The sequence below is a fragment of the Parus major genome, chromosome 1A, assembly GCF_001522545.3.
Source record: "Parus major isolate Abel chromosome 1A, Parus_major1.1, whole genome shotgun sequence".
Classification (NCBI taxonomy): Eukaryota; Metazoa; Chordata; class Aves; order Passeriformes; family Paridae; genus Parus; species Parus major.
In genome coordinates this window covers 18,675,531-18,694,424 of record NC_031773.1, presented here as the reverse complement: position 1 = coordinate 18,694,424, position 18,894 = coordinate 18,675,531, and the positions used below count along the sequence as shown (strand labels likewise).

At 36.7% G+C, this 18,894-nt stretch overlaps 1 protein-coding gene across 1 annotated transcript in view; it reads left to right on the top strand.

The window, feature by feature from the left end:
- TUBGCP6 (tubulin gamma complex associated protein 6) overlaps positions 1–18,894 on the top strand; it is a 40,737-nt gene that overhangs the window by 10,519 nt on the left and 11,324 nt on the right. Inside the window, exons 16-32 of the mRNA XM_033514236.1 lie at positions 699–784; positions 1,237–1,290; positions 1,908–1,992; positions 2,445–2,630; positions 4,395–4,554; positions 7,135–7,946; positions 9,469–9,632; positions 11,013–11,223; positions 11,731–11,904; positions 12,928–13,049; positions 13,370–13,445; positions 13,898–14,007; positions 15,801–15,892; positions 15,985–16,124; positions 17,769–17,918; positions 18,555–18,636; positions 18,714–18,802. Of these exons, the coding sequence (XP_033370127.1) occupies positions 699–784; positions 1,237–1,290; positions 1,908–1,992; positions 2,445–2,630; positions 4,395–4,554; positions 7,135–7,946; positions 9,469–9,632; positions 11,013–11,223; positions 11,731–11,904; positions 12,928–13,049; positions 13,370–13,445; positions 13,898–14,007; positions 15,801–15,892; positions 15,985–16,124; positions 17,769–17,918; positions 18,555–18,636; positions 18,714–18,802 (2,793 nt within the window). The remainder of the gene's footprint in view (positions 1–698; positions 785–1,236; positions 1,291–1,907; positions 1,993–2,444; positions 2,631–4,394; positions 4,555–7,134; positions 7,947–9,468; positions 9,633–11,012; positions 11,224–11,730; positions 11,905–12,927; positions 13,050–13,369; positions 13,446–13,897; positions 14,008–15,800; positions 15,893–15,984; positions 16,125–17,768; positions 17,919–18,554; positions 18,637–18,713; positions 18,803–18,894) is intronic.

The window sequence follows — 18,894 nt, the reverse complement described above, 5'->3', positions numbered from 1 at the left end:
ATGAGTCACTCTTCCTTTGAGTGAAAACCCCTCTTTAAGGTGCTTGGCGTGCAAGGAAGAGTAGCTGCCACAATGGCCTCTTTCTTCTAAGACATCTTGCTCTTGGAAGTCACATATGAAGATCCTGGCCACAAATTTCTGACATAAACTGCACACAGCTCCAGGAGAACCTATAAATAGACATAAAAAAATAGATTTTAAAAAATGGTTACTGGTAAAAAGAAGCAGAACTTTTAATGAAAGGCAGATGTCAGTTAACTTTTAGTGCTGACAAAGAGGAGGAATGTGGAGGGGAAGCTTATCTTTTTGCTTAGCTTTTAGGTAGAGCTCAAAGCACACACCACAGATGAACACTGAAGGGTTGACTGAGTAATACAACAGTTGTATTTTCCAGAAAAGAATGGCTTTCCTAGGTTAAAGAGACAGAATATTCAGGAACAACCTCCTTTTCATAGGGTATATTTTTCTGCACAGTTTGCAGACTATCTAGAGACCCAGTAAACATGGCCTTCCCCTGGAAAAGCTATTTTTACAGTTGCCTTCTGGTATAACACTATGCTTTTGAAATAATAGTATAGTTTATGGCATAGTAATAAAATATGGCCTTTCTGTAGAAAATTAATTAATACAGATGTGACACTTAAAAAATTACATGATCTTTTACAGCATTGCTTCTGAATGAAAAATGTGTTTTGTAGGTGTGTAATGGAATTGCAGCAACACCCACAGCTGGTCTTTCTGCTGCTGTTGCACTAAGACATTCTGTTCATTTTGGATTACAAAGGTGAATATGTATGTTTTGTGTTTAGAGCCCGTTGACAACATGTTAAAATCAAATACAAAGTGTGGCAAATACAGCACCTTGATTTTGAAACATATAGCATGCCCACACATGTAGCATTTTCCACCTGTAATCCAGGTAACAGTGTGTATGCCAGCAACAACCTTTTGCCTTTCCAAATGGAAAAAATTTGTAAGGATGATGGCTGTGCTAGCCTGCACTTTCTTTGTCACATTTCAATTGGCTTTGGCCTGGGGACAATTTCTTGTTTTTTGTTTTTCCTTCCTAGTATTTGATGGAAAAATGGGGTTCCCTTGAGCTGTCCTAAATGTGTTTTATTTCTACTTTTAATGGACCAAATTCAATATACATTCTGTTTAATGCTTCTAATCTACAAATAGTTCTAGCTGAAAAGAAATTACTTGTAAATGTATGTAAATTTTTGTTTCCTGCAGAGTGCTTTGTGTATTTGTTGGAGACATGCAGATGATACCAAACACAGAAGATGGGTGAGGTCTCCCTTAACTTTAGGGCTAGAGTTCCAAGGGTTTTTAAATGTTCATAGGTGTCTGCATGTGTGATGAGATCTGCACTAAGGAATCGGTCATGAGCTGACATTTATTAAGTTTAGCTTGAGACATAATACAAAGCATCCCCAAATACATCTTCAAAGATAAATTATTGTCTCTAATGATATTTCATGCATTTGGTAGTAGGTTTAAAGTATAATCCTTCTGTATTAATTGAAATTTAGATGGTTATTGAAAGTACAATATGATAAATAAGGCAATTATTAATTAAATAGGACCTATCTCCCCTATAACTGCAGGAGGCACATATTGCTGATGTAGAGTTCCTTATTGAAAGTCTTCTTTACTTATATATCATTTTTTCCCACTTCCCCTTTTTCTTAAAAGTAATTTGCCAATAGTCTTTAATCATCTTTTTAAAAATACCATAAAAATATTTCAGTTTTAATTGTTTACATTTTGGAATGTACTAATGCAAATAGTTATTTCCTCCTGCATTATGAATTAGTATTTAAAGAATGATGAAAGAAGATATCCCATTTTTATCCCATTGGGAAATAATTGAATAAATACTCAAGTGAGGTTTTTATTTACAGAAGAATGCTTATCATAAACATCTGTGAGAAAGAACAGTCTGAAAAGAGCAGCTGCAAACACTATATTTCTCTAAACTGGAAAGAGGTAAGATTCACTTTCTGGAAACAGCATAGGAGAATTTTTTTAAAACACAAATAATAGAATATATTTAGAAATTTATAAAATTACATTGATAATTACACTCCTTACTCCACTTTGGGTCTTTGAATTTTTTTCCTGTTCGTGTCCTTGCCAGGTTACTTCTCCTTCACAGAGCTTTAGAGTGTATTAGAATACATAGGTTTGAGGAAACCTTCCAAAATTACTGCAGCTCATCTTCAGCAAGGCAGAGTTACACTGCAAAGACACTGAGGAAAAGATGAATAATCCTGCATGTTTAATATAAAAAATATAACTATTGGGAAAATAGATCAGTATCCTGTTTCCCAGGACAATCAAAAGCTTTTTGAGAGTCACCTTTCTGTTTTGTTTTATATCTGGAAATTTAGGGCTTTATATTTGTGCTAACCAATTTGTTGTTGTTGTTGTTGTTAAAGGATGCTGAAGGAAATGATTTCTTTTCTGCTGTACTTGGATTCATTCTTCCTGTAGCATATAGTTACCAACCAAACTTAACAGTTATAGCTGTTGGACCAAACAGGAGCCTTGGAATAAGTGGGATTTCTCTCCTTGTTGCTTTACTGCAAGGGTTAGCTGAGTCTCGAATTTTTGCTGTGATTGAGGTAAGAAGTGGTGCTAAGCTGTGGTACTTGTGGCAGAGACGCTTGTATGAACTTCTTCAAGCTGTCCAGTAGAAAAAAATGGCTGTATTTATCCTGTCTTTGGTACCCCTGAGTTCACAGCACAAACTGCCTGATTTTCTTTCTGTCCTGAGAACAAGACAAGACACAGTTGCACACCAAGCTGTAGGCAACTATTGCAGCCTGCACAATGGAGAAGCCGAGGCATGAAAGCAAGCTCATGGTTATCTATGGATCATAGATGTTCTGTCAGTTTGCCACAAATTCCGTTTTTATCTGGGATCCACAGCTCAGTTATCTCTGAAAAGTGGAACTTCCCGTCTGTTAAATTGTCTGGCCTCTTTCCATCAAATGTGATTGCAAGCAGCCCATTGTCCTGTTCATAACAGACCTCTAAATTTTCTCTCCTCTCCCCAGTGCTGTACTTTGTCACACACAACTTTCAGCCTGCAGAACATAAATCAGACGGGCACATATCCTTCAAGTGAACTTACTTGGGATAATACTTAATTGAGGGCCAGAGTACCCAGCTTTATTTTTTTAGGTAGAGAGCACGGGGAAAGAAAATAAAAGAATATAGGGACTTTTCCTAGGCTAACTTTCTCCATATGGTACAACATTAAGGATGCCAAAATTTACAGTTGGAGGCTGTATCCAGAGCAATGATCAGTGTCAGTGAGTGCATCTTCCATGAATTTGTCTAATCACATAAAGAACTCAACTTACACTCTGGGCCTCTCCAGCGTCCTGTGGTTGTAACACAGTTTCTCTGTGTGATTTGTGAAACAGTAACTTTTGATTATTTTTGTGCCTTCTAGTTCTACAATGAGAAACAAAAAATTGTTCACGTATGCTTATTTTAATGTTTCCTAGCAAATACCCAATTAAAGCCATGCTATTCATTAAGCTGCCAATTAAGTGGATTTTGACTTAATTTTTTCTGTAGTTTTCTCATATTGTTGTTTTAATTTACAATGCTGATACATAAATTGTCTAAGCTAAAATAATTTGTACATTGATATGCAGTATCCATAAAAAATGTATTTGCACACTACTAATTAGGAGTATGAAATGGAGAGATTTGGTGATATTCTGAAGTGTAAACTCAGACAATAAAAGAATATTAGGCATACATGTTTAAAATGATTGATACTTCTATATCAGCACTCTGCAGGTAGCTCCACAACAGGATCATGATTTTCTAATGCACGGGCATGACTTTTTAGAAAACTTGAAAAAATGCTTATATCTCTTAAAAACAAAAGTGTTACAGTCTTATAAATATCATCTTCATATAGCACAATATTTCAAATACAGTTTCTGAAAGGAAATTAGGCTGCTTTAGACTGTGAGAAGTCCAAAAGAGTAAATTTCTTGAATAAGCAAACTATATTACTAGTTTTCTCTCACAGAAAGTAAATGATGCATAAAGTAAGCAAGCTCCATATTCCCCTTAACCTCATAATATTTTCTGTCCTTAACTCAGCATTATTTTTTTTTCAGTCATAAAGGGAAAAGTGAGATTGTTTCTCCATTTGAAAGAAACAAGTTTTACAACAGATAAAAATTAAGTTACATTTTTCAGTAAAAACCTCTATTTGAACACATTTTTATTCAAAAATGGGAGGTTGCTCATTCTTGCTACTGATGCTAGAAATTTAATTACAAAAGCTTGTTTTAAAATATTTCATGTATCACTGAAACATAGAGAGCTTGGTTCACAGAGGTATTTTTTCTTCCCATTAGGACACAGAGATAAGTTTAATGCAAAGTGTAGCCAAAGCCTTACTGGGTGCTTCTACACCTCCCTTTGGAATTTATGTACCTCCTACCCAAGAAAAAGTAAATAAAATAAAAGCATTAAGAGACCAGTTTCAGCAGGAATGGAAAATGCTTCAGTGTTCAGGTAAGCTGTCTGATTTTATCTTTAACTCTTACATACTGTAAGTTTCCAAAAAGATGACATGTAAATACAGCAGGGTCCTGTAAGTCAGTGGGACCAAACTGATCTAATGTGAAACTGGTGAAATACAGTTATGAATACTTCTAATTCTGCCACTTGAGCTGGAAAGCACCAAATTTCATAGCATAACAACTGTACCCTTGGGACTTAGAATACTGTTCCTCCAAAATTTTTGAATGAAATTACCAAAGTATGTGCTTAAAGAATGGATAACAAGATGTGCCCTGCCTCTGATGGCTGATGTGTTTTCTGAATATACTGCTAAACCAGGTGATATTTTTATATGTTTAACTTGTCCACAAATAACTCAGTAATGATTAGTCATGCTGCAAGTACAGTCACAAAGAGCTGAAGATCAGGCACAGCATTTGTATAGGAATCAGACCAGGCAGGTACCTATATTTTCAAGCATAGTTGTCTAGAAATGTTTTTTTGCTGAATGACTCGTTTTTCACCAAAAAAAAAAGCAATTATAAAAGTGGGCATCTCTAAAAGAAAATGCCATTCTCTCTTTCAGAGGAAATGCCCGATTCCAGGGGTCTGGTTCCAATAAAAATATTCTTTTGTGGTCAGGAATTGTTGTATGTGCTTGATTAATGACTGGTTTTCTTACTGCTGTTCTTTTCAGTGAAGGAGGGGATTTAAATAAATTGATTTCACTTCAAAATCATTTTACAAAGAAGAGAAATAGGAAAATATGAGGACTTCACTCAGCCCTCTTTTCAAGCATAAATTGTCTATACAACAAATAAAAACTGCAAATCTCCAGTGACTTAGTAGTGACCTAAGGCCACATCATATAAATTCTCAAAATTAAACAAATATCCCAAGGCAACAGCCATGATATATATACCTTGTTTTGTAGTATTCCAGGTATGATTTACGGATCATTTTCGAGGGCACTTTTCTGTTATTGTAACTTCAATAATTTGCCCTTTTGATTTCAGACACTTCAAATGATGTTTATACTGGTGTTCCTACTGTGTTCAACTTTATATCATGTGCAATAAATAAATAAATCTGTCTTTGCAGTTGTCTTTTTTAATTGTTCAAAGTGCTTCCCTTCTCATTTGTTTTGGTTTTCTGATATTACTGGTGGGGAAATGATACCCATCCTTGAACATGTTGAAATTAAAATCTCTTTCAAAAGGAAATAAAAGCTATGTGAAAGATTTTTCACAAAGAAGAGCTGAGGAACATGAAGATGTTCTGTTTCAGTTTAGAGTTTCTTTAAACTGACCTTTGAAATCCAAAAAGGTATTTAAATTGGAAACTCAATGGCCAAACTTTAGCTTCGGTATTTTTCCTGTCAGGAAATTTGTTTCCTAACAGGAAATTTTGCCATTCTCCCCTCTCGCGTTGTCTCCCCTAAACGCCGCCTCACCCTCCCCCTTTTATTTTTTTAACTCAGCCTTTTCAATGAAAAAGCATTTTCTGAGAAACAGCTCGGCTTTCCCCTCTCCCTGCCCTGGTTAATGGAATTTATAGTGTTTGAATCACAGAAATGTTGCATTTTGATATGTATTTTTGTAAGCCTTTATTAAAAGATGAATTAAGAGGGGAAAGAGCGTACTCTAGGCAATTTCGTTTAAAAAGACCGTCACAAGGCTGCAGTTGCCGCCCGCAGCTCAATGAAGCAGCGTGCTTCATTGCTTTCCGGCACTAGCGTGTTGTTATGTATTTGTCAGCTGAGTGGCACCACCATTTCGGGTGGGCAGCGCAGGAACAGATTAAAATTCCCGACCAGCGCACGGGGCTGTTTCCGTGCGCTGCTGCCGGCGCTGAGGCCGCTCTGCGGCAGCTCCGGGCCTGAGGGCGGCCCCGCGCGACGGGGCGGGGCGGGCCCGGTCGCGCTCGGGTGACGTCGGCGGCGCCGGGAGGAGGCGGTGGCGCCGTCCCGCTCCCGCTGTCCCGGGGAGCGCCGCAGGTACGGCCCGGGCGGCGGCGGGAAGGGCGGGAAGGGCGGGGGGCGGCTCACGCGGGGCGCCGCTGGTGGCGGGGGCTCGGGGGGGGTTGGCGCGCCGTGCTCGGGCCCAGCAGTTCGCTCCGGGTGAGCCCCGCCGCCGTCAGCTCCTCCGGGGGAGCCGACATCCCGCCTCTCCTTGGTGCTGCGGAGTGCACCGGGGATGGCCCTCCAGCCCAGCCTCCGGTCACCATCACCACCCGCGTCTTGCCCACGTCCTCTCGCCCGCGGCTGAAGACAAACAATATCGCGTGGGGAGGGAGGTGATGGTTATCTCCGGAAAAAGGTAGAGGATGTTCCCGCAGGAATCTGGGATTGGACCAGGACAACCTTACCACTTTTATTTCAGTCTACCGAGTAAAATTTGGCATCTGGAATTAAGCTTCCTGCACCATCACTTCACTGGTGATAAAAGTTAAAGTGGGTTTTTTATAGCTCATGTCCTAAATATGTGGGAGGCCAGTTCTCTTTTCTTTTGGGCTGTCTCAGTTCAAGTTAAAGCATACTTAGCAATTTCATATACATCTTATGAGCTTCTTCCTTTTCCTGATATTTTTCAGGTCTTCCTTCCCATGAAATCAGATATCCAGACTGTAACTGCCCAAACCCGACAGTTTCATTTGAAATGGAGAGCATTACACAGTTGTTCAATGACTTGTGTGAAGCACACTTGACAGGTTTGCCATGGAAGGTTCACTTAGGCAGGCAGAAGATCAGCAAGAGGAGGGCTAAGCAAAATCTGAAAAGGGTTGCTTATAATGCCCTGTTCATGAACCTTTTTCAAGATGAGGCTCGTAAGCTGCAATCGAATGTTTCCAGACTCCCAGTGAAGAACAAAATTTTGATGCTGTCTTTCAACTTGAGAGTTGCTGGCCTAGGTGCTCAAGCAGATAGACTGGAGAATCTTGTGGAGGAGCTGGAAGCAGCTGAATGTTTACCATTTACTGAAGTTAATTCTGTCTTAGATCTCTTAGTACAGCTTGCTGGAACAGGTCCTCCTCAGCTGGTACCACAAAAAAAGGACTATTTTCTGAACAACAAATATGTTGGGAGGAATGTCAAATACCAGGGATATGATTATTATGATGTAAGTGTGTTTGAAGCTGACATACAGTCTCTGATAACAAACGAAGAGTGTCAGTTCAATGACACGATTCAGCAGACACTTCAGATAATGGAGGCTGCACCTGGCACTGGACTCCCTGCCATAGGGCTGTTCTCACAGGGCTGTCCTGCTGGGGACAAGTTTGAGAAGGAAACGCGCGTCTCACTCTTCGGTGCGCTTGTCCACAGCCGTACGTATGATATGGACATCAAGTTGGATTTACCACCAGTGCCTGACAATGCAGATCTGTCTGGACTTGCAATTAAAGTACGGTATTTGTTTTGGATTAACAAGTGTATGCATGCTTTCACGTGCCACTTTGAAGCTATAGTTTAAAACCAAGGTAATAGTTTAATTGGTGATAGAAGCATACAGCGCTGGAATTTAAGGGATCCTTTCCTTTACAGAAAACCAGATAAGCTTTTTGGAGATGTATAATGACAAAAACCTTGGTCTAGCCCTGTAGCTGTGTCACAGCCCATCATGGGCCATAGGATTTATGAATTTAATCCATCAGCTATATCTATACCTTCCCCACCCTAGCAACCTTTTGCTTGCATTTTTGCCTGCTTTGTCTGTTGAACTCCTCTGCATTGTTGCTTACTTGTCAGTGCTTAGACTGACTGCTTAAGCATCCCTGTCTGAATATATGTGCTTTGCTGTTCACATTGCATTACCTAACCTGCTGTATTGTTGTCTTGGCTTTTTATATCTTAAAGCATTTTTTCTGGTTTTTTTTTTTTCACATTGAATGGCCTAGTTCCTATTGTCCTTTTACCTTTTCAGTGTGCACAGTTTCTACGGTATCTTTTTTCCCCTTTTGCCATCCATTCTGTTTAATTTTTTTGCTGGTATATTCTCACAGAAATACTAGATACACTTTCAGAGTTTTTCTTCTTTCTTTCCATTTTTACTGTGTGTAGGTAGGCTTATTTATAGCCTACCCTTAGATCCTCATCTTGTTCCATTTACTTAACATATGGATAGATCTTGCAATTCCATTAATTCAGGGTGTGAATTGAAACTTGAAGGCAAACACACTAAATAGAAAAACCCCATGCCATTCAGTTCACATGTGGATGTAAATGTAACCTAGAGGAGGCAGAACCTTTTTGAGATGGTGCTGAACTTTTTCCATCACTCTGGAAAATTTATAATTTCTTGAGGATGATGCTGCTTTTTACATGGGTATGATTGTCTTTTACTAAAATTGAGGACAATTCTGCACATACGGCTCCTGTTGAGTGGGAGTTGAGGATGTGGCATATACACTGTTTGGACACTTACAGATTTTCTGCATATGAATTAGGGAACAAACAATGTTAGTCATAGTTAACAAAATTATTACAAATTTGAAGATTAAGGGCCTAGATCATTTGCCTGGAACAAATGGCAGAGCAGTATGATTTTATTGATGCTACATATTGTTGAATGTCCATACCTGAGATTCTCAATTTGTAGAACTATGTGCTTGCCAAACAACAAAGTTTCAAGTTTAACACCAACAAGCATAGTATATTACTTTGAAGGTGATTTGCTTTTTAAGCATAGTATATTACTTTGAAGGTGATTTGCTTTTTATGTACGGGCAATAATACCTGTAAAGACTCATCAAATGAAAAGAGTGCCTACAGTAAAAACTTAAAATTGATATAAAGGGAGGGTAGGTGGGAGGGGTTGGGTCACATAGAGTAACTTGGTCACAAATTAGAGCAAAACATCTTTTTCATTAGCAAATGTGTCTTCAGGAAAATGTTTTCATGTCTGACATTTGAACTCTTTTTGACAGGTTCCTCAAAGTATAGACCAGTCAGAAGATGAGGGATTCCAGTCAGCATCCAATCTGACTCCTGATTCTCAGTCAGAGCCGAGCATGACTCCAGACATAGACTTATGGGATGCAGTGCTTACATATGGACCCAGCAAACGAAGATGTTGGGAAAGAATTGGGTAGTATGTGTCTGATCTTACTGGTAAACTTACTGTGCACTATATGCAAATGTGTGAAGGTGCATTTCATCTTAGTTCCACATGATCTCAGTACTAATAGTGAAATGAGCATGTTTAATTCACAGATTTCAGTACACTGCATTCATAGGGATAAAGGAATAAAGGTTTTGTGGTTTCAACAAACTGCTTATTAGAGTGCAGCAGTTTCATAGGAAAAGATAAAATCATCTTTGTCAAGAAACAAAGGGATTAGGAAAATACTGTGTGTATGAAATGCAGCATTTTTCTAATGATTTTGACTTCGTATATGCTATGTGATTTGTCTCAGTCTAAAATTATTCCATATTTGCAGTTTCAAAAGAGAAAGGGGTAATTGTAGAGCAGTAGAAGAATTAAACAAATATCTCCCAGTATTGTAGAGTATTGTATTCCTTTCCCTATCCTGTAGACAAGCCAGAAAATTAGAACAGATTTCTTGGTGGTCTAGTTAGACTTGTAGGTTTTTTGGCTCTTGAGTAGAAGATGCATCTCCTGAGAGAAAGCTCTCTGCAGTCCTATTAAGGGTTCCTGGCTCCCCCAAAATGGAAAGTAGAAGAAAAAGCAGGTATAGCAGGTATCCTGATATTTCAGATGGACAGTGGTGTCCCTGATTCTTGGAGAAGCTTTGCTCTGTATGTTTTCTGTAATTTTAAATAATAATCTAGTGGTGTTCTGTTGCATGGTTAAACAGTGTTTTTTCATCTCTGAGCCTTAGAAGCTCAGAAACTCAGAAGTTCCCTGTTCTAATTTTTCAAAGTCACTGTAGCCCACTTGAGCTTTTTTCCTAGAACAAGACAGTTTTTCTTGCTACTATTTAGACTGTAAGGGTCTAAGAGTCATTTTGTGTAATACCTGCTACTAGAATTCAGAATGTTTGGAAGAATTGGAAATAGAAATTGTTTTGGAGGGGATAGTAATCTTCACTGTGAAGAGGTAAAATGTGTTAGTAGAAGTTCATTCTAGCACTTTGAGCATATTTCTCCTTAACTTATTTGACTATTAGCATTAAATGAACCGTGGAAATGTATTGGCGTCATTTTCCTAGTGTGAAAACTGCACCAGGGAAGGCCATAAAAGCAGCTGGCAGTTCTCTGTCAAGGATTCTGTTTCTGAACTGATGTTCAGATTATCTACATACTTCTTCTCTGTACTGAGTTTGAGCTATGGTTTCATTAACTGTATGCCCATTCCCTTAAAAATGTACATTGCAAGTATATTACAAGTAACTTTTCTGCGAGGAATTCTATCTGTACAAAACCGTGAAATGCTTTTTTCTTCCTGTATGAGATGTATTTCCTTCTTTTCATATAATCACCTCATAATGTTGTGTTTATTCTGACACAGCCCACCTGGTAAAAAAGAGGAACCATATCTTACTGAAGCTGGAAGAGAAGCTTTTGACAAATTTTATAAACTTCGAGAAGGGGAGTTACAACTCTTTACTAATACTGTACTTCAGCTTCCTCAGCTTGTGCTGGTGAAAGAACCTGAACTGGTTAAGGATGTCTTGAATGTCCTCATTGGTGTGGTATCCACTACATTTTCACTCAATCAGGTAGGGAAGATTTTATTCTGCACTTCTTAGTCAAGTCTTTTTGTTCTTTTTCTTCACAGAGGTTTCCTCTTCAGTACATTTATTTCAGCTGAGATCTTGCAGTTGTGGCTAGTGTTAAGAACTTGAATGTTGCCTAATGTCAACAAGGCAGTATTTATATATTGCAATAATTATGTTACTGGAATAGGCTAAGAGTATTTGTAGTTCTCTAAAGGGAAAGTAGGTTTATGAGTACTTGAAAATAGATGTGTAAATAATTTTGTAGATTGTATTTTCTTTAACAGATTGGATAATGAGTCTTTCTGAAGACATCATTCTTACTCCTACAATTTTGCTACAATTCAATATTTTTCTCACTGTCCTAGCTATATAGTCTCAGTCATCTGAGTATCTGAACTGAGAATTTGTCTGCTGTTATTTTTGTGTGTAAATATTTGCTATTTTAAATCAGAATACAGCTCTGAAATAGTTTAATCTGCCTTTTTTTTCCTCCCTATATCCTTTTAGTCTGCTCAGTCATTTGTGATAAAGGAGGGGGTGTATGTATCTGGAACATCACCAGAGACAATGCATAACTTGCTCTCGGAAGTTGCAGAGTATGGAACCTATTACACACGGCTAAGTCGTTTTTCTCTTCAGCCAGTTTTGGATTCCTCATACAGCAAAGGACTTGTGTTTCAGGTAAAGCAGTTGTATTAAATCAACTAGATTTAATGGACCAATTATCTGAGGTAGAAAAGGTGACTGATTTAATGTAAAGCTGGAACTTCACATTCTGCAAAACTGCAAAGTATTTTCAGTGTAATGGTCCATCCCAAGTCAGCAAGGAACAGTGCCACTGTATTTAAATCACAGCTCCCTCTGCTGAGGGTTTGCTCTGAAACATATAGTAAAATCTCTTTGTTACCCAAAGTGTGATTTGTTTAGTCATATTCTTCTGTTGTGGACTAAAGAATTACAATCTTTAAATGCTTTAAAAACATTACAAATTTATCCAGAAAGATGTATAAAATTAAAATACAAGAACTTTCTTAGTACACTCTATATATATTTTTCAAAAATTAAAACTGAAGTAGAGAAATATGGTATTGAATAGCTTTAATTACTTCTCCTTGGTTCAAAATTAAGTGCAAATTTTCCATGTCAGTCCTCTGTATATTATGTTGAGCTGTATGTACACTCTGTAATACCTGGTGATTTAATCTCTTCTTAATGCATAGAATTAAGTTAGGATTAGTTATGAAAATGTACTCATTCTGAATATTTGATTTACAGCAATGTTACTCGAATTCTGTTAAGAAGGTCTCTCTGTTAGATAAAGTTCTATAACAGTTTTTTGCAGTATCCAGTTTAGGCATAAAAGTAAGGAAACAGGTTACCCTGGGTTGGTGTTATAGAGAATGAGGAGCTCCTCAAAGGACAAATCAAAGAAGCTAAACCAAGATGCTTTATTTCACTGTGTGCACATAGGCTCTGTGCACTGGATGTGTGAAGAGTATAGAGGAGTCATCTGGTTCATTGGAATGTCTGAAGTTGCATGGGCCCTCACTTGCCCCTTATTTTGGTGTGAAAGTCCCTCTTACCTGCATATGCCATTTATTTTACTAAGAGGTTTGTTTTCATGCTGATGCAACTGATGAGAGACATTGATAGACTGTTAACAACTTTCACAGTAAGACTTTAAATATTTTCTGTTCATACCAGGCATTCACAAGTGGACTGAGAAAGTATCTTCAATATTACCGAGCCTGTGTTTTGTCAACACCTCCTACTTTAAGTCTTCTAACAATCAGCTTTTTATTCAGGAAATTAGGTCGTCAGCTGAGGTAAGAGAATGGTATTAAATGTTTAAGCTTTTCATAGCAGAAAAAATGCTCTTCATATACACTAAAAAGGCCATTTTACATGGGCATTCTTACTTAATGTACTAGTATTTTTCCTCTGTTTTACAGATTATTTTTTTTTGTATCCAGGCTATTCTAGGAAAAATATACAAGGTCTTTATACTCAGTTTCTTTGTTATCCCTCTTATCCTTCAGCAGATCTAGTATAATTGTTGAACAATATTCAAATTCAGCAAAGTTCATCACTGATCTTGGAGACTTCTGGTTGAAATTTTTATGTATGTTTTAATACTGTTTTTTAGGTATTTAGCTGAACTGTGTGGCATAGGAACAACAGCACTGGGGATCAGTGGTGGAGCTGGTGCTTCATTTCCTACGGTGATTTTTTTGTTTGATGTTTTTATGTTTGTTTTGGGTTGTAGTGTTAATCTTCTTCAAATAATGTTGGATTTTATATTAAATACTTAGTGTTGGTCTCCCTGCTAGCAAAGCTATGATTCTGGATCTCCAATTAGAACACTATAGTCCTTTCTCCAGATATTTGAAAATTTGGAAATCCGTCCAGTGTTTTCCAATCCTAAAATAAGCAGAGGGCTCAAATAATCCTTCTAGTCATGTGAATCCAACTCTAAACATATCTGTTTCACTCTAGAGATGATAAAGTGAGCTTGAGGTAATTTGCTCAGGTAAAGTGATCTTAACTGCAAATAGATGGAGGAAGTGAGATGAATCCAGCCTTCTGTGTCTAGTGAAATATGTAAAGCCATGTACTTTTGTTAAAGTTGTTGTGAAGTTTGGTGCCTAATGCTAAAATATTTTTCATTGTTTAGGGTGTTAAATTGCTTTCATATCTGTACAAAGAGGCCCTCAACAATTGTAGCAATGAGCATTATCCAGTTCTTCTGTCTTTGTTGAAGACAAGCTGTGAACCATACACAAGGTGTGTCCATACTGTTCTCTGCATTATTGAGTTTAAGAGTTATGAATTGGTAATCTGGTGAGAACCTCTGCGTGTTTAACAATGGCTTTTAATATTTTCAGAAAAGAAATACATCTGTATATGCAGTATATATTAAAATTAGTTAATTTAGCTGTTCCTCTTAGCTCAGTAACAATGTAAGGTGTTATGTGTGGCTAGATTAGTAAATAAATATATGTAAAATAAGACTTATTTCTTGCTGCTGGTCATGGAAATTCATACTGGAATATATGATTTGGATAAACTACTTTTTTTTTTTTTTTTTTTGTCTTTTCTTGTACCTCAGTTAAAATCCTGAAACTGGAAATGAACAAGCTTCTTTTGTTGTACAAACTGGGAAAGTTCATGCTTTTTTCCACTGTCTTTTTGTTTTGGGCTTTTTAGTAAGAAAAAATGAATAAAATATCTGTTGTTCATTGAGTACATGTAACTAACTGATAATAGGAGTGATTAAAAGTTGAGTTCCTTGGATTGTAACAGTTTTGTTAGGCAGTGTACATCAATTTAGAAATTAGTAGTTTATAGACATCTGAAGGTATGGGCAATTTTTTAAATAGCTATTTACAGGAATTATAGGTGTAGCCCATCATCTGTTTGCAATGTTAAATAATGGATGTAAAAATACTTAGAAGAGAAAACAAAGGTCTGTCAAAATGCTCTAAATTTAAGATTCCTCCCATGGCCATTCTTTTTGTGTTTTCTTCCTTCTAAATGATCTTCAGAGAAATTTAATTTCATATTTAGCAGAAGCCTCACTGAAACATCTTCACAGCTCTTACCCTGCTATTTATGGAAGGATGTCAGATTTCTGAAATACCAAGGGCATCACATGGAACCTAAAAAAATCTTGATTGCTGCATTGATTCCTAAATTTGCTACAGATACCCATTGAAGCATCAATTATACATGATCAGGACTACCCTGGAAGGAAGCCTCTTTATTTGCAAAAAGTGTTTCCCACTCATTTATTAACCTGAAAGAAATTAAACAATACAAGTTGTTGCTCAAATAAATCATAGAGGCATCAGATTTTGTAATTTAAAAGTTCTTAACTCAGAACCTTGAGGTTGAGCAGTGGTTGCTATGTTAAATGCTCCCTCTTTGTTGCACAGTGTTAAGTAAAAATTAAAAAAAAAATCTTCCTGGACCTCTGAGCCTTTTTATCTACAGTCTCAAATTGTGTTGTATAAAAATAGTGAGGTTTTTTTTTTTTTTCAGAAGTTTGGCTCACACAGAGAAAATATGCAAAAGCATGAATAAATATGCTAAAATAGTAGTTCTCATCATTGCATGTATATTAAAAATGCCTCTGGGTTTGGGGAAAAAGTGCTTGGTATTGCATCTTTGTTTTATACTCTTATAGTTTCTTCCTGCTGAAATTATGTCTGTTTAAAACAAATCCTTTCTGCTTTTCTCATGTTGTACCCTTGATGTGCTGCAAAGTTTTCTATACATTTTTATATATATTTAGTAAATTGATATGTAGAAAAAAAATGTTTTAATTGAGGCACTGTTCTTGTATCAAAACTAATCATCGCTGAAATATTCTATTAAATATAGTTTAAGAAAATATTGAGCCACAATCTCCTGTATATTTAAATGTCAGTGTCACAGGACTTAGTTGATGGCTTTTTTATCCTGCCTATAGCTTGTGTCTTTTGGGATTTTAAAGAACATACTAACTCCTTGGTTATAATAAAGGAAAGAATGCAAGAGGATTGATTTTCAATATTGTAAATTTTTATTTTTTTCAGATTTATCTATGATTGGGTATACAGTGGTGTATTCAGAGATGTTTATGGAGAATTTATGATTCAGGTGAATGAGGATTATCTTTGTTTCAGAGGTACAGTATATATATGGAGCATTTCTAATTTATATAATTTGTGCTGTTAATTAAATAACTAAAGTATATACTTCCATCTTTTTGTTACATAGATAAACATTATTGGACTCATGGTTATGTTTTGATTTCAAAAGAAGTGGAAGACTGTGTCCCTGTATTTCTTAAACATATTGCTAATGATGTGTACATATGTGGGAAAACCATAAACTTGCTGAAATTGTGCTGTCCTAGGGTAAGTTTTGGGTTGCTTCCTTCCTATTACATTGAGAAAATCATGTCTCTCTAGATCAAGAGTCTAGGTTTTTAGCAAGTTCACTTCTTTATCAAAATCCAGTATTGTATAAGTAGGATCATGCAAGGCAATTAATTACTTGCTCTCAGATACTTGTGAGCTGATTATCCACTCTACTTGTTACCACCTCACTGCAGAAATATACATTTTAACACCATCAGATTTATTGTATACAATGCACATGCTGTATTTATTTTCTTTATACTGAAAGCAGGAATGTTTTAGGCATTCAAGCAAGTTCCTTCCACTTCTTGCACTACTCCTTTTTGGTTTAAAGCTGCCTCACTTATCAGACTGTGACTCAGTTCTGCATAGTTCTTCCAGCTGGATCACTGCATTTTCAAGAAGTGCTTAAACAGTTCTATTTATTGGTATTTTGCAGAATGATTCTTGTCCTTGATAAGAAAAACAGGTTTAACTACTTTGTTTTTTCCCTCTTCTCTCTATATAAAATAAAACAACCAGAGAGGTTCTAAAGTCTATAGACATTCCCAGGTAGCTAGTATTCTCTGTAAGATCAGAGCTGCTCAGTCTCAGAGAGCAGAGCAGCTTGTTATGAGCTGTGTAGTGTCAGGTATAAGCCTAATATCTCAAGTGAAATGTCCCTCTGCTATCAGTCTGCTCAAATAATATCAGTCTGCTCTGATAACCATTTCTAGACCATGACTCAGGTGTGCCAGTAGTACTAGACTCTTCATAAAAGTGTCACCCATCAGTTCCGTGAGAAGTTCAGCTTTGCACCTCACTAATGCAGTATCTTCCCCCAGGCCATATGGCACCCAGGTCTGGGAGTGCCAGGCACATTTCCCTTTCTGATAATGCCCTTAAGAGCTGGGTCTTCCCTTCTGCTTAGGCCAGTACATTCCCAGGAATACAGCCCTGGGCTTCCATCTTATGGCTTTTACAAGTAGACTGGGGGAATCCAGTGTCAGTGTGCTTGTGCACTCATTTGGTTTTTTTCTACAAGCTCAGTTACCTGTTTTCTGCACTGAATAGAATAGCTTAAGCGATTTAGGGATGTTGAGGCAGAGTATGAAGACAAGGAATAGTCAAAGAACAGGTTCTCTGTGGTGTGCACTTGCAGTGGTTTTGAGAGTCTTGTTGTGTGTGGAGCTCTCTCCAGTAGGGGTGTTAGTTCTGTCTTAGAGAGTTCCTACTGAGTGGGGATCTGTGGGGATGTAAATGAACAAAACCTAACTTTTGACAGGAGAGATGCATTCAGCATTGAGTCATTCATTTAATTTGATCAGTTGCTCACTTAATTTGGATGTTTTTAGAAAAGGAAAATTTGAGACATCTTAGAACATGATTAGTATAAATGTATATATTAGATTTTCAGCAGCAAAGACAGAACTCTTAACAATTTGACCTGTGATCCAAGCCATGGACCATTGTACCTTTGTCTCCTACTTTGAATTATATAAATGCCAAAAGATGATACTAATGTAAGCTTTAGATCCTGTATCGAGGTTTGTGTCAGTGTTTTGAAGCACAACTAAGTTAAAAAAAAACGTACAATGTGAATTCATAATATAAAATTTTACTTTTAAAAATGTATGTAAAAGGAAATTTCTCATTTTTCAGCATTATATATGTTGGTCAGATATACCTGTTCCCCGGATTTCAGTTATTTTTTCACTTGAAGAACTGAAAGAAATAGAGAGAGATTGTGCAGTGTATGTAGGTCGAATGGAAAGAATTGCCCGATACAGTTCCATAAGCAAGGAGGAAAAGGTAAATGGATAAAGGAATAAATACCTCATTATGATTTTTTTTAACTAGAGTCAATTTTCATTTTTGTTATAACCCCTAAAGAATTTGTATTTATAGTCAGAAGTTTTTCATGGGTTAATTGCATTTTTAATTGCAGTAAATAAACTTACTTAATATAGCTTTTAAAAGTATAGATGGTGTGTTGGCATTTTTTGGCCTTTTCATATATTAAATGAGTGTTAGATTTCAATCTTAGTTCTTTGCATTAGGAGATTTGTCCTCCTACTGAAAAGACTGCTAGATTCTAATTTAACAAATTAGATAAGCTGATTAGTAACCAGATAAGACTATTTGTCGTTTCCATAGCTAATTGTTTTTTCTGAACATTTTAGCTACAAAGAGACTTCTGGCCTACAGATTCCATCAATTTAGTGTATATATCAGATGGATTTGGTTTGTTTTAAAATCTGGAGTATTAACTTTATACTAGTTTGTAGATTTTGCATTTACTTATTTGTTTTATTCATATTTTTTGGTATTAATTGATTAATAACCATTATAAAATGTGTGTCTGTCTTTGCAACAGTGTATTTCAAGTCTAAAATAATAGAAAAAATTCCACCTTGGCTTTTTGGTTTTGTTTCGGGTTTTTTTTAGGATTTGCGCATGGAAATAGCCAAACAAGAATTAATAGTTCATGCTCGGGAAACTGCTAGCAAAGTACTAAAAGCCATTAGTGGTAAGTTATAGTGGAATTTTATGTGTTTTCTAGTGGATTTTTTAATGTAAGCTAACAGTATCTTTATTTTAATACAGACAAGCAAGTATCAGAACGAATGGCTTTGGATGCAAAGAAACGGGAACAGTTTCAGAAGCTGAAAGAACAGTTTGCAAAGGACCAAGAGGTATCTCTCTGTGTTTCTAGAGGAAAACCGTATTTCTCTGGAAAATAAATGAAAGGATATGTTGTACTGAAGTTGAATTAGTAGTTCATGGT